General features: G+C 39.5%; 1 protein-coding gene across 11 annotated transcripts in view; it reads right to left on the bottom strand.

Moving 5' to 3' along the window:
* Positions 1-16,563, bottom strand: part of DACH1 (dachshund family transcription factor 1) — a 455,938-nt gene that overhangs the window by 27,430 nt on the left and 411,945 nt on the right. For 7 of the 11 annotated variants that reach the window (XM_034758361.1, XM_034758362.1, XM_034758365.1 and 4 more), the window contains 4 exons: positions 14,728-14,871; positions 14,223-14,291; positions 10,417-10,471; positions 8,450-8,516 (listed from right to left, as the gene is read on the bottom strand). In XM_034758361.1, the coding sequence (XP_034614252.1) occupies positions 8,450-8,516; positions 10,417-10,471; positions 14,223-14,291; positions 14,728-14,871 (335 nt within the window). The remainder of the gene's footprint in view (positions 1-8,449; positions 8,517-10,416; positions 10,472-14,222; positions 14,292-14,727; positions 14,872-16,563) is intronic. The other 4 variants (XM_034758364.1, XM_034758368.1, XM_034758363.1 and 1 more) reach the window with 3 other exon arrangements.

The following is a 16,563-nucleotide window of genomic DNA, read 5'->3' as shown; positions in this document are numbered from 1 at the left end:
TGCCATGAATACATGCAAAATAAATATACCCTCAGCATTAACATAGGTGGATGCAGTTTCTTTGTGGCAGCATGTCACATACATAATAAGTATTGTGCATTTTCACTCTTCTCTTGAAACAGACAAAATTACACAATTGCTCAATTGGAAACTGAAACTCATATGTACCATTGTTTCTAAACCCAGCCCTCAAAGAACATTGTGTGTGGTCATGTAACTATGTCTGACAGGATATTAGTATCCATCAGGGCCTGTAATAGAACTGAATTTGGTTGAGAAAGAAAGTTATGAGGCTCCAAGGGGAGAGGCAAAGTTTAATGAACAGAGAGCTCTTCAGCCTCCAACCAAAGCAGCCTGGAGTAAGTATGGGATTAAGGCCATTTGGGGAAGGCTCAGTCTGAGAAGGAGAACAAACTCTGTGAAGGGACTAGAAATCTGCTTGTTTGTTTTAGTTTGTTTCATGGTGGGACTATAGGCACTTTAACAGAAAAGGGATCTAGACTGTGTCTGTTTCTGTTTAGCGGGCTAAACAAAAAACTTTCAACTCCTCCTACAGAAGGAAAAAGCATTAGACAGATTTTTGCTTTCCAAGTTGCTGAAAATACTTTCACTGCATGCTCCAGCCACAGAAGTTCTAGAACTGTGAGTATTTAATTTTGCCATCCTGCTCAGGGCTTAGTCATCCTTAAAAGGAAAGGATGTACGAAATGTGGTGTTTATGGGGAGGTCAGTGGGCTGGAATACCCATCTTTTCCAGGTACTGAAGCACCTATAATGACTCAGTAACACTATGCATATTATTTAGGCAAGAATACATCCTGCATACCCATCCTTCCTCACAGAAAGATCAATGGGCGGGGAGGGGCGAATGGATGCAAATAACGCAAATCAAACCAACCCTAAATAGTGCCTTAATATTCTCTGTGCACATTTTATTTAATATTCTTATTGTTCTGAAGCTTCACATTTGACTGTGTTCATGCTTAGTCATTAATTTTACACATAGTTATTTTGAAATTGTATGAGAGTTCCATGTTGGGGAAAAGCCTCTGATTGATTAATCATTTATCTCAGAAGAAAGGCCATGAACATATTTGATTTCAAGCAACTCCACACATACACAGCTATAAAACATGTTGTAAATTGCAGTACACAGCCATTTTAAGTGAATTGTGAAAAAGTTTATATCTGAAAGGCTGAATGAAGGGGCTCTTTTAGAATGCAGTGCAGCATATAAGTTACTGTGCATTAACTAAAACCCTAGCATTTGCTTTCTTAAGTGATAAATAACACAATTGTCTAGTTTAAAGTTTAAAGGTGTAGCTAACAATGACCTATGAATACTATGAAACAATAGCCTATTTATAGGTTACTGCCTGCAATCAATACCACCTTTTGTTTAACTTAATCAATGTTGTCTTTAATTGATTAGTTTGAGTTGAAGAGCTGCCAAAATACCAGACTGCTGTGTCAGGGGAGAGAAAAATTTATTATTGTTTGGTTTCTGTGTATTGTAGGATAATTCCAGTATTTATTCTTGGTCAAGAAAAAATGCTGTATGTGAGGTAAAGTACATAATTACTGCATTTTTCCCTCCTGACTATTCAGGGATCAATTACAAAATACAGGCAAACTAGAAAGAGATTTCTTGATCATCTACTGTATTACCTCTGTTTAACATTTAAGCTGGAGAGAGCTGTTCACCGGGAAGGTGAACGAGGACACTGAAAGTTCATGAGCCAATTGGTATAGTTTGTTATGCTCACCTTTTCACTGGGAGTCTAGAATCACCCATTAGGATTGGAACAAAGCTACAGTGACAATACTTAGTTTCAGGGAAATTTCCACTGCTGCACATGAATTACCGTAATTCAAAGTGCTGTACTGAGATTAATGCTGTTATTTATTATGATGTATATAATTTCATTGGGTGTATGGCTCTATACAGATGAATAAAAAGAGCATGGCATTAATTCAAACTCCTGCACCCAGCAGTCAAAAGGCAGTTGAAGTTTAAGTTAACAATCAAAATGAAATTAAAACATTATAAGTATATTTTACTGCATATGAGATGCAGGCCTGATCCTCAAGAACTTTAAGAAGACTAAACACAAATAAAAAAGGATCATGTGGACTAGAACTTTCAAAGGAGCTAAAGGGATATCAATGGGATTTGGGCACTTATCTCCATTAGACTCTTTTGAAAGTCTCAGTCTTTGACATAAAAACATACTTTAAGATATTATGTCTGCCATTCACCATGAGAAAGAAGAGAGGAGAGATGGAAAGAATATATTCACCCTTCTGCCTCTCGGACTCAGTGGGGTATGTGCATACGTTGCCACAAATCCATCAATTTTCTAACAGACTTTGGCATCAATAAAGATAGCAGGTATCTCTCCCTAAAGGGCCACTGTGACGTCTTTGCTCCATTCTGTTCCCTTTTTCACATTTGTCCCATAGCTTAATTCACTTAATTCACCTAAAGATGCTAGGACAACACTGAAGAATCCTGTCAAGCTACAAACCCTCTCCTTTTGATTTCTATAGGTAATTATAAATGTAGGCATTGAGCTCAGTGATCTCTCTGAACTTTGGAAATCTGAGAACTAGTGATAGGAAGAAACCTGAAAGTCAGGCTGGGAAGAACTGCCCTTCTATGTCAGGTTGTTGCCAAAGAGTCCTCACTATACTAGGATTGGATGTTCCATGCCTAGGAATTTATGTTTTCACTATTAGATGGATCCAAATTCAAATCTCCTTCCTCTGAGTTTTTGTCCCATGGGTTTTTAGCTTATGTCCAGTTGAAAGTCTGAGACACTGGAAGAACCTGCTGAGGAGCTTCCAAACCAAAATTGAACTTCTGAGACAAATTCATCTTCAAGAAGAAGCCATCCACTATTTTGCCTTTGCTTCATCGGAAACCCCATTTCTTCCTGCATGGATCTGGATGAGTCAGCTATTTGTTTCCACAAGCAGCCATAAAATAAGAAGCAGTTGATGATTCCTTGGGAAGTTATCCACCATGTCTGCAAAAAATTCTCCTGTTCCTTCTAGGCTTCTGAGAGCTCTGTTTCCAGATCCTAGTTTATTTTCCCTTCCAAAATGCTCAACTTCTGCAATCCCCAGTGTGGCACTCTGTACCTCAAAGCAGCAGCCTGAAAGCCCTGTACTCTCCACTATCATATAATTATAATATGTTTTGTACAAAGTATGCATTGTGAGGTATCATTTTAAAAGTCTTGATCTCTTGAACATTAATATCCTATTGGATTGTATGTGCTATCATTGTTTGCGGAGCCATGACATTTTGCTATGTGTGTGTTACTGAAATATGTTGTGAGGTTGGGAACACTCACAACCAGCCTTTCAAGTATAACAATGGAGTAGCCAGATGTTCTGATAGCCCATTAAAGGGGAATCCACTTGCCCAGCAACCATCCCAGAAGACTTCTCTGAGAGAGTGCTTAGACAATGGAGGCTGCTTGACCAATGGGTGCGGACCTCCATGTCACAAGCATAGATCTTTCCAGAAAGCTGGAAGAAACTATAAAAAGGGGAAATGACATCATGAATTGACCTCATTCCCCCCCTCCCACAACTCAACACCTGGAAAAACGTCTGGAGGACAAAGACTTTAAACTGGGGAGGGTGGTCCTGGGCTGGAGGAGAGTTCTAACCTGTATATCAAAGATCTTCGACTTGTTTATACCATCTGTCAGGGTGAGACACTGCTTGATTCAAATCCTGTTTAGTTTATAGAACTCAGATTGCAAAAAAATATTTTTATTTCTCAGGTAACCAACTTTGATCTCTTTGCTTACTACTTATAATCATTTAAAATCTATTGTTCTGTTTTTTATTTTACCCAAAACAGTGTGTTTTGGTTAAACTGCTTTGGAAATCTCAGTTCAGTTTATAAGGGCTAGTGTGTGTCTTCTCCAAATCGAGGAAGGGGTGGACTGGGTAATGAACTTACATTGGTCAGGCTTCTGATGAGGGCAAGACGGTACAAGTCTGGGAAGTTGGGAGGAATTGGCTATTGTTGGTTAATGAATGGCTGGGAGAGGCATTCATGTAACTCAGTTGGGTTTGTCCTTGCCTGTGGATGTCTGTGTAAGTGCAGTACCTGCCAGAGGTTTGTAGCTTGCCAACAGCATTACAGTGTGATAGGGAGCCAAGATTGCTGAGACAGAGGACTCAGCAGTCCCACAGTTCAGGTTGCACACCGGGAACCCAGTCACACTCAGACAGCCCCAGCCCCTCTTTACTAAAAGTCCCATACTGGTTGCCTTGAATGAGCAACAAAAACTTGTTGTACTTAACAAGTGGTACTACATAGGGCACAACAGCTTCCAGAGCTGATGAGGAAGTGTCAACTGAATACCAACGCAGAACTTTAAAATGATTTATTTGAGATATATATTTACTGTAACTATAAACTGTTGGTATGAGAAAAGTCAAGAAAGACTTGGAAGAAAGTATAATAAAATAATCAGATTTTTTCTTTCCGTAGGGAGTAATCAATATCACAATGTACATACCATTATTGGCATGTGTGGTACTGTACAGATGAACGACTCTGTCCTCAAGGAACTATGGGAGCAGATGAAATTGCTCTTGGAATTAGAGAGAAGGGAGAAACTGAGTGGAATAGAGACAGTGACTTGAGACACATCAGAGAAGCAGAGAGAGAAGAAAGAAGACGTGCCTCCAGAAGAAATGCAAAAAGAGCATGGGAGGTTAATTTATATAAGGATATCATAGTCACAGAAGCCCAGGGAGAAGATGATTTTAATGTAAAAGTAATTCATGGGGTTGAGGGAAGTAGAGGGTCCAAACATTTTAAAGACAAAGCCCTTAGATTGCCAGTAATTTCAATAAAGATGGTGGACACCATAGATGAAATGATGGAAGAAATAGATCAATCAAAGGAGGATTTTAAGGAAAGGTATTTTAGTTAAATGTCCTACTAGAGGAAACTAGTAAGCAATGGGACAAGCAAAGAAGGGGATGCCCCATCATTTGGGACTTTAAAACTAGACTTGACAAATCATTAGAACAATCTTGCATTGTCAGGAGATGGGATCCAGAGTAATATCTGTGATAAAATTACCTACAATAATAATCTTTTGTATCTCAGACATAAAATTGTGTACGTACTGTACCTGAGCAGACTATAGAGATTTAAATTAAGATGTACACATTTTAGGAAGAAAAGACTGGAACTATAGATTGAACATTTGAGATTAGTGATCAGTTACTGCTTTGAGGTGTTCACTAATCTGAACAAAATATTAAAATAATTCAGATCAAATAATGCACATATTTGCAGTCCATATCTCATAGGCATTTCTTGTTATAAGAAACTAGTGATGTGTTGGAAACTTTGTGAATAATAAAAACCAAATACTAACACATAGAAATCTCAGTAACTTTTTGTTCTTTCAATGTAAGCTGATTTTTAAAACTGACCTAGACAATGCACTAGAGCAGGGATCGGCAACCTTTGGCATGCGGCTCACCTGGGTAAGAACCCTGGCGGGCCGGGCCAGGCCAGTTTGCTTACCACCCACGTCCATAGGTTCGGCAGATCATGGCTCCCACTTATTTACCTCCTTTGTAAAACACTTTGAGACCTTCTGATACAAACTGCTATGTAAGAGGTAGATATTATTTTTTTCTGTTAATAAATAAGGCACAGAGCCACACACTGAATAATGAGTATAAAGCAAAATACTGAATAGCTGCTCATTAAGTGAGAACTGTCCATCCTGTGCACTGCATGAGGTCAAGTTTCTGTGGAAATAATAGTACGTGATCAGTCAATTAAAGGCTATATCAAAATGCTTTGCACAAGGGGACTGAATTAAGGTTGTATGGACATCCTTAATTCTGGCATTACCTAACTATGGGTACATCTACACTACAGGGGGGAGTCGATTTAAGATACGCAAATTCAGCTACGTGAATAGCATAGCTGAATTCGACATATCGCAGCCGACTTACCCCGTTGTGAGGATGGCGGCAAAATCAACTTCTGCGGTTTTCTGTCGGCGGCACTTACTACCACCTCCGCTGGTGGAGTAAGAGCGCCGATTCGGGGATCGATTGTCGCGTCCCGTCGATCCCCGAGAGGTCGATTTCTACCCGCCGATTCAGGCGGGTAGTATAGACCCAGCCTATGAGTGCTTGACTTTGTGACCTTAAATATAATCTTTGAATGTGGTTTATATTTGGCATAATAAATGCCGTAAAGCATTGAGAAAAGCCTGCTCAACATTTTTACATCAGAAATACAATCATGTGCATGTGGTACATATAACAATGACAGGTTTTTTTAAATACGCAGGTATCTCAGAAGTGTACTTTTCAAACATAAGACAAGTATCTTGCAAAAGAATCAAACATAAATGCTCATTTACTGAGATTATTACACTCATTTTCGTTGTTTAATAATAGATTAAAAGAGATTCAGATGAGTTCAGAAAACAATTCAGGTTATGTTTTCAGTCAAGAGACTAAGGACTTATCTAAATGATTCCCATTAATGTTAGTGGCAGCTGCTTGCAGAGCCTGTGCCCTAAAAATCTGCCCAATATTTAAACAGCAAAGTGCACGTGTTAAGTATCTGGGATACGCACAGTTAAATCACCAACATATTAGTTCTGTCAGATGATTCGTATGGAAACACTGCATGGACACTGCTCTGCATGGGCTTTGCACTGTATGGGCACTCACAAAGGGGCCGGACATGGCCCTATGAGTCTCTCATACTGGTGGTGTTACTCAAAACCCCAGTGGGCCCAGAGCTGACTGAGAAACACATGACACATCTGAACAAAGGGTGCAGCAGGAGCAATAACCTCTCGGTGCTCTGAACAGTACTGTGCCAACCTAAGAGTAGATCGACCATGTACATTGCTCCAATATTTCCTGCTGGGCCCATCCACCTCATGCCCCCTCATGCCAGCTGTGGCTTAAAACCACACTGCGTGTTACTTAAAAATATCAGTCTGCTCCTAGCAAAGCTCAGCACTAAGCTCATCACAACAGGGAGGTGGTAGGAGGTAGTGCCTTCCCAACTTCTCCCTCACTGCCTGTCCCATAGCCCTGAGAGCACTACTTCCTTGTGTGACTAGGGAATGTGCTGAGTTGGAGCTGCTCTCTCTGCTCTGCTGCAACTGCTCAGCATTGCCCCCCACTGGCTACCTGTGGGAGGAAGACTCAGCTGGTTTCCCAGACAGGCAATGAGAACCCCACTGTGGGTTCACGGGGAGGGGGATAGATGCTCTAGTGAGCCCAGATCTGGATGGGAACTCCATGCACAGGATAGCTTCCCTTCTTACACAGGGTCAGAGAGTAGTTGGGAACCATTTCTAGCATCCCTTCACCCATGGTCAGAAAATCAGCCTGCAGATATGTTAGAGAACCTGGATGAAGGCAGAGAGAGGAGACTGGTTTGCTGGAAAGGATTTGGGAAACACAGAATTGCTCTGCTTTAGGGGATGTGGGGAGGAAGAGGATAGGTATGCTTGATGGGAGGCAGAAGATCCACTGGAAGGTAGAGAATTGGTCTGCTGGGGGGCGGCAGGTCAGTTTGCTGCAGAACCAGGAGATGGAGCAATGAAGAGACTGGCAGCCAGAAGAGGGACTAGAGCATGCTGTCATCAGAAGCTGGATTAATGGAAGAGAGACTAGACTGAAAGAATAATTGAGGCAGGAAAGCCATGGGGATGAGCAGAGGGCAAAGGAGGGACTCAGGAAATGGAATGGGGTATCTGGAGAGGCCAGGGAAATCATGGGCCTGAGACTATGGGACACCAGGGTAAAGAAGATGGATTGTTGGCAGAGAAGTGATTGAGAAGGCATAGGATCTTCATTGAGTATCACATCTGCAAATGGAAAGGATGAACTGGGAACAAATGATGAACTGATGGCAGTAGAAAATGGGAAAGAAATGAGGAAGGCAAGAGAGAGAAGGGAGCCTCAAGGTCAGGAGGCAAGTGAGGAAAGCTTAAAAAAAAGCAGGAAAGGTTTGGGAGAGAGGACAAATAATGGGAACAGGCTGGGGAATAGGTAACCAGAACATGTGAGACAAAAAGGGGCATGAAGTGAACAGAAGGGGGCGAGAGTTACCAGGGTACGGGTTTAGATAATGTATATTGGAAAGGGTGAGGAAAGAGAACTGGGAGGAGCTATGTGTGAGCTGGCTGGGAGTGGAGAAAAAGGCTGGGGGAAAGAATGTTGGGAAAGGAGAGATTTATAGGGGTAACAGATGCATTAGAGGGGAAAAAGGCAAGCAGAGAGGGAAAGAAAGTGGAGTAAAGAGAGATTTCTGAGGAAGAACAAAAAATAAGGGAGTCAGTAAATTTCATTGTTTTCTTGTTTAACAAAAGGCCTGGTAACAAAACAGTATATATAAGTTAAACATTTCTCTATATGGTACCTTTTTGTGTGGGATGAGGGGGTCTTGGGAGACCTGGTTGGGAGTTAGGCATAGGCATCTAGTGAACCTACAATATGTATGAAGAAGAGGATAACCTGCTTTATTATTTGTTAAAAATCAAAAACAAGAAAGAAAACACATAAAACCAGTGTTGACACCAGTTTTTAAAAAATGTTTAATATGACCTTGTGTCGTTAAAAAATATATGTGTGTGTGTGTGTGTTTGAGGCCCATAGCTTTCATTCCTTATTGAAATCTAGACAAAAACTAAAAAGCGAATTAAAAGGAGTGTTAAGTACTATACCTGCTTTTAATTTCTTCTTCCAATTTTTGTGCTTTTACATTTTCCTGTTTTTTAAAATGTTTTTTTCTTTCCTCTGTTGTTATATAAAAGACCCTCACAAACAACAGTGTGAAACTGTCTAAAAGTCCATATAGGGCCAACAGTGAAAAGGATTGTGGATAAATGAACTGATCTCTCCCAGTTAAGATAATCACAACAATGGCAAGTTTTAAAAAATCAGGTTTAAATATGATTCTTAAGTTGACAATATCCTTTTATTAGGATGCAATTAACTGTCAACTTATTTTTAGAATAAGCAGCAATGATTTTTTTTTATATTTTAACTTATTTTTATTTTTTGCCTAAGTTCTTGACCTAACCTTTTCTAAAATTGCACTAGATATTTCAAAATTTGTATTAGTTTTACCTTGCTTCCCCATAGAATCCCCGTTTTGTTTGCCTAGCTCAGCATATTCAATATTGAAAATTTAAAAAAATAATGATTGTTGATAAATAGGCAATTGTACCATCCATACTACCAAGAGCTGGACTGGGATAGGGGTGGGAGGGAAGAGGCAGCAGAGGAAGTAGATTGGGACAAGAAGCCCATGGGGAAGATTGGTACTGGGAAACATTAAGATGGGTGGATACTGGTAATGGCTGAGCAAGGGAGGCTGGGACTTAGAGGTGGGATGGGGTGGAAAATGGGGTCAGAATGGCACAGGAGGGAGACTGGGAGCCAATGCATGGAGGAGATACCCTGACATCAGACTAAGAGCCAGATGGAGGCGGGGGTGCTGAGACTGAGATCAGGAGAGGATCCAGGGCAGGAGAACTGGGAAAGGATGGGCCTGGAGACTGGGAAAAGGAGCCCGTGTGTGCGAGGAAAGAGATTGGGATTGGCTGGTGAAGGAGACTGGATATGGAGGGGGAAGGAAGACTAGGGTGAGGAGCTGGGGAAGGGAGAGATAGGACTGGCAATATGAGCTAGAGGGGACACGGGGAAAAGGGTCAGGTGTGAGGGGAACAGGAAAGGGCTGCAGAGTGTCTTTTAAAGTGTGTAAGGGGGTCAGATGGGTGGTGGTGGGAGTTGGGTCCTGCCCCCAGGGGGTAGGAGGCCCCAAGGGGCCTGCACTCACCCCACAATGGCTCCTGTCCCACAGGGCTAACCCATCCCCCTGTTCAGCCCATTGTCTCTCACCACAGAGTGCAGCTGGGGCCCTCCCAATGCAAAGCCCCACCCCTGCCCTCTTCCTGTCCTTGTCGCCACCGGAGCACCTGCTCCAAGCTGGGCTGTGGTGGGCCAGGTAGGGCCATGGCCTCAGTACCCTCCCTAGGCTCTGCAGCCAATGGGAACAGGACAGAAGTCTCTGTGACCACTAGAGAAAATTCCCCTCCAGAACCTGGAATTGAATCCAGGGGGGACACAAACCAATAATGTTTAAACAAATAATAATTGATTAATAAAAAAATAAATCAGATGTATTTAAATCAGATTTTTAAATGCAATTAAATATGCATTTAAAAAAACATTTAAAATTAAATTTGAATATGGCAATCTATGTTAAGACCTAAATTATTCATAATCTTAAAATAATTTAAATTAAATACAAAAATACATATTTGCTGCCATGTTTTAAAGAAAGTCTGATCACTGAACCAATGGTAGTTATTGGCTAAGTACCTGGAACCAGAGTTTGTTGAAATGCTAAGCCAGCTTTTGATAGCAGAACCCTCTTCTGCATGTAAAGAGAGATTTTTTTTTCATTTCAGTTTATTCTACTAGTTCAGTTCAACTACACCTAGTTCAAAGTTAAAACCAAGTGGAAGTTGAAAAATCAGGAAAGCTTGTTTTCATCTTCCAATCTACTAGTAAAAACTAGGTTCTAAAATCTTGAAGGACATGATGACTAGAAATAATTAATTCAGTTCACTAACTACAGATAGTTCTTCCTTTCTTTAAGAAATCAGTTAGTTTTAAATTCCAAATATGTTATGATAAACTTTTTACAAAACTTTTTTGCTTATGGTTACAGCATATTTAAGCTAGTTTTATTTAATAAACAAATTTTAAATGCTGTTTTAGGGCATTTTAATTTATTTTGAATTTCCATCCAAATAGAGCTTGACATAAACCACAAAAAATAATCATCATCTAGTAAATACGAAATACATCATTTGCCATTTTCTAAAATAACTGAAAATGTGAATATTAAGAATCTGAATAATTGTATGTTAAGCTATATAATTGGTTAAATAAATGTATATAGATATAGTGTATCCTTCTGGTTAACAAAAAGAAGCACCAAATGTAGTGCAAAGTTCATATGTTCATAGATTCCAGAACACTATATTTAGAGCAAATCAACATGTTTTAATGGTTGTAAACCAACCTTTCTTTATGAATAAAACTAAATGTATAAATGCAAAAAATTACTAAAATCTATTATTTAAATCAAAGTTTCCTGCATGTTAATTTACATTTTCATTAAAACTGGTGATTTAAATCAATCCACCCTGATGGAATCCAAAATTCCTGACTCTCAACATTCCTCTGTGGTCAATAAATATCTGTGAAACCTACTGGCAAAGTGTATATTTCATTCTTCTCTTGTGGTAGGTCCACATAGATGATGACAACCTACTACTACTATCAGCTAGCTCAGGTAGCGGTGGATCTGAAGCTTCCAACCCTGCTGACGAACCATGTGAGTGCTAATATGATGCCACATGATGGAATTTCTGTTGTTTCAGTTTGCTTTTTTAAAAGCCTAGGAAATTACACATAACCCTACCTTCTCCCTCCACCATTTAAATTAATGTTAAGGGTGCAAAGTCAAGTACGCAAAAGTTAGGAAATGCCAGAATTAAGTGTATGCATTATAGTACAGTCTTTTATTACATGATCACATACTAGTTTTATCATGGGACTCCTTCATTCAGTGCACAGGATAGACAGTATTCTGGGGAAGAGTCAATGTTCTGTACTAAAGCAGGCTGAGATTTGTAGGACCTCAGCCTCGTTTATTGCAGAAGTTAGAAAGTGATAGGGAATTGTTGAAAGGAAAAGGATGGTCTCCTAATTAAAAAAAAATGAATGCCACCCTGGAGAATAGGTTTCTATCCCCGCATCTGCCACAGAGTTCCTATATAATGTTGACAAGGCTTTTAAACTAAACTATTCACAGGTGGCCATTAATTATATGTTCTTCATTTTATGCATGCCCAACTTGATACCTCTGGGCTGAGCGCTCACAGCTACACCTCAAGTGAATGGAAGCTGAGCTCTGAACAGATAAAGTGCTAAGAAAAACTGGAGTACTCTAAAAAAATCAGACACCATTGTCTCAAACTGGGCACCCAAATCTAGTGTACACTTAGGCTACAGCTACACTAGCGTTTACAGGGGTGCAGCTGTACCGATACAGCTGTGCTGCTGTAAGCTCTCTAATATAGACTCTCTAAGCTGACAGGAGAGAGCTCTCCCATCCGCTTAACTATTTCAGCCTCCGTGAGCGGCAGATGCTATGTTGGCAAGAGAAGCTCTCCCAAGGACATAGCACTGTCCACACCTGTGCTTACATCAGTAATTTATGTCACTCTGAGGGATGATTTATTTACTCCCCTGAGTGACACAAGTTATTCCGACATAGGCGAGTTTAGTATAGACCAGGGGTCTGCAACCTTTCAGAAGTGGTGTGCCGAGTCTTCATTTATTCACTCTAATTTAAGGTTTCGCGTGCCAGCAATACATTTTAACCTTTTTAGAAGGTCTCTTTCTAGAAGTTTATAATATATAACTAAACTATTGTTGTATGTAAAGTAAATAAGGTTTCAAAATGTTTAGAAGCTTCATTTAAAATTAAATTAAAATGCAGAGCCCCCCAGACTGGTGGCCAGGACCCGGGCAATGTGAGTGCCACTGAAAATCAGCTCAGGTGCCGCCTTCGGCACACACGCCATAGGTTGCCTACCCCTGGTATAGACAGAGCCTAAAACTTTCTGTTCCACAGCTCTCCATCTTTATAATGGGGATAATATAACCCCTTCCTCTCACAGGGGAGTTGTGAGGATAAATCTGTGAAGCACTCAGATACTATATTGATAAGCATGACAGAGAAGCCCTATGAGGAAACGAACAATTCTGTCTCCACAACAGGTTTTGAATAGTGTGCAGTAAATAAGATATGGGGGTCACATGTTGCAAAAGGCGGATAACATAAAATATTGATTATCTTTGAGTAAGTACTCTCCATTCTGTGCACTGAATGAGGCAAGATTCAATGGAAAATACAGATTTTGATCATGTTAAAGACATAATGCATACACACAACAGGGCCCAATTTAACTTGCACATGCAACTTTCACTGTGGCATTTCCCAACTTTTGAGGGCTTGACATTGCAATCATAACTTTTAAAGTGTTTTTGTGTGTAATATGCATATACATTTCTGTAAGGACTTCCTGTCTTGTTTTAAATTTGTTTGAACTTGTTGTATTAAATTAAGCTTTCTTGCCTTTTGAATATATTGCCAATGCCTTCTTTGTGGAAAGTTTGCCACAACCCTTTAGGGGTTAGAAAAAGTGATTAAGAAACAGACAAAAAGATGTCAAATGATACAGTTAAGATGATTGACTTTAAAATGCAAAATAAAGGCAATTGAGAGAGAGAGATTACTGCAGCTAATCATTTTAGGCTTGCCTTTGAAAAATGCACCTTCATTTACAATTGAAAACAAATGCTATTTCTGTTGTTTAGTATTCATGTTGGTAGAGTTAGCTTACTGACTATAGATGACATTATAACATAAATGCTACCTTTGGAATTTGTTCTTTACTAATATCTTGCTGTTTGCAATATATATATTTAGCTCCACAGAGGAAGTAATATGGCTCCCTTTAGTATTCCAAGTATAAATTTACTCAGCAGATTCGTTTTATTAAAATGCAAATAATGGGATATGGAACATTTGGCAAATGAAAAATCCAAGAGGGGAATACACAGTTTTATTTATTGTTAATGTTTGGAGTAGCTTATTGAAACACACTTTGCAGTAACTGCCACTGAATATTAGCTATGAAGTTTTCAGCACACCTTGAATATTACCCATAGGTTAATCCAGGTTTTCATTGGTATGGTTAAAAGGCTCAGAGTGTTTCAAATATACCTTAAGAAACATTATTATCCTAGACGTGACTATAAACATTCAAAAAAATGCATTCAGTGTGGCTAAGATTCAATCCAGCATAGTTTCAAATTAATTATTCCTCTTCACTCGCTTTATATAAACAGAATTGACCTGTTAATTTAAAGAAAATCTATCAGCACAGAATGAATTCTCTCTTATAAACAAGCAAGATGAACTTGACCTTGTTTGAACTTGTTTTGATGTGGCCCAGATGGTAGGCTACATGCTTGAATAACAGGCTAAAGTGGAGGAAAAACTCATATAGTAAGATCTAGATTTATAGCCTTTTGCAAATGCCTACCTTGTATTGTCCTTTCAGCATCTGTTCTGCCCCCGCTGCGGTCAGCTTCTATCTCTGGGGTCAGAGAGTCTAGAAGCACAGAAAGGTAAGACTGACACATATTTCATTTGACTCCGATAGCCTTTTTTACAGCCTGTTGCTCCAATGCTGAATTACAATACAATCAACCTTTTTTTTTAATGTTGAACAATGACTGGAGGCCAGGACAATTTTTTTTTAGACTGGGAAGATTAATGAGGAATAGATTTTTAAGCAGGGAGAAAAACAAAGAATTGACTTCTCAAGCTAAGAACGTCAAATTGTTCTAGTTTGGGCATTCTCTCCCGTGAAGTAATATTTGCTCACACATACTGCACAAAAAAAGCATCACAACACCTAGAGAAGCAATTAAATGGAGGAAGACAAAAGGGAGTTTTGGCCTACTGCACCACAAAAATAATTGTGAGAAATATAACAACTTATTTCAGCACATGAATTGAGGAGAAGCAAAAAGCTGAATTCTTACCATTTAGGGCCCTGAGACTGTCTGTTGAAGTTGCCTGTTTCAATGTTTGTTCTGCTTGTTCCCGCCTCTTAGTCTCAAATTCAAGCGCTTCCTGCAATTTCCTCTTTGCCTTCTTTTCTTTCTTTAACCTTTTCTGAATTATTGCTGGGGGGGAAAAATCAGTGCGTTAACATTTGGTTCCGAGATTTTGGCTACACAGTTACTACTTATTATGAGTTCCTAAAAATAATATAGGTGGGTCACTATCATCTGTCTCCTTCCTTACCACTGATGCCACACCCCCAATTACTAGCAAGAAAGAGGGTGTGTAACACACTGACCCTAAATTCTGCAAAAAAGCACCCTGATCTTTATTGCATGTCAGCACTGGATCCTGTAGTAAAGTGGAGATTAGGTAACTGATGGAAATGTATGGAAAAACATTAACAAAATAAAGGGTACTATGAAATTAAACATTAAGTTCCCAATCCTGGGAGCCCTCCACACCCAGATATCCCTTCAGCTGGAGATCTGCATGTGATGGGCTTACAGAATTAGGCCTTAAGAGTACCACCCGATCAGCACTTTTACATAGAATTCAATACAAATCCTCATTTTCTAAATGTTTCTAACCAGCTCACATTCACAGGGTTTAAAACCAGTGTGTCACAGAACTCAGGGAGCCTGATTCCAGAACTGAGGTCCCTGGTGTAGCAGTGTAAAGTGCAATGAGTTCTGATTACCATCCAAGCTACAACAAACCTCTGAAGAAGTTGTGAACAGTTCTGCAACACAATATAGCTTGTGCAGCATCAACTACACAGAACAGTTTTTAGTATATACCACTAATAAATGAGAATAGATTTTATCATCTTATGTTATACAAAACTGAATGAAATACATCTTGAGTAGTTTCTTGGTTTTAATATTTTCATTATAAATAGTTTGCAAGTGCCTTTAATAAATGAGAAGCAAACATCATGGCTGACACACTGTAGATGTGACCATAGCAGACAGAGACAGAATTAGCAAAGTCTTATTGTGTAGTTTCTCATAAAAGAGATATTATCCTAGTTTTACTACCTGATCAAACACTACACCCAGAGGAGTCACTAACTGGACAACATACAGATCAGAAGGAAAGGATACAGTAAACAAGACAAAAAATAGCATCACTGTATTATATACAGTAGCAGCTTAGTTAACTGATGTTCCCAGGGACACCTGCAATATTTAGATCAGTGGGGATAAAGTAAACATAGGTTTCTGTCACATTAACTCAATCAACAATAGGTAGACATTGGAGGAGTCTGCCTAACACTGAAGATCAGAAAACATGGAAAACTAATAGCAGAAAAGTCTACAGGTGTTTTTAAATGTCTTTAATGCACAAATGTGTTCTTAAAATGATCTCCCTTGTTCTTCTCTCCGTTCTGTTCCTCTTACAGCAGAATGTAAGGCCACTCCTTCTCTTACATTATTAATTCTTAAAAAGCAACAGAGGGTCCTGTGGCACCTTTAAGACTAACAGAAGTATTGGGAGCATAAGCTTTCGTGGGTAAGAACCTCACTTCTTCAGATGCTGAAGAATCTGAAGAAGTGAGGTTCTTACCCACGAAAGCTTATGCTCCCAATACTTCTGTTAGTCTTAAAGGTGCCACAGGACCCTCTGTTGCTTTTTAAGAATTAATAATGTAAGAGAAGGAGTGGCCTTACATTCTGCTGTAAGAGGAACAGAACGGAGAGAAGAACAAGGGAGATCATTTTAAGAACACATTTGTGCATTAAAGACATTTAAAAACACCTGTAGACTTTTCTGCTATTAGTTTTCCATGTTTTCTGATCTTCAGTGTTAGG

This window comes from Trachemys scripta, chromosome 1 (genome assembly GCF_013100865.1).
Source record: "Trachemys scripta elegans isolate TJP31775 chromosome 1, CAS_Tse_1.0, whole genome shotgun sequence".
In the NCBI taxonomy this organism is placed as follows: Eukaryota; Metazoa; Chordata; order Testudines; family Emydidae; genus Trachemys; species Trachemys scripta.
The sequence above is the reverse complement of the archived record's forward strand: the minus strand, read 5'-3'. Positions and strand labels throughout refer to the sequence as shown.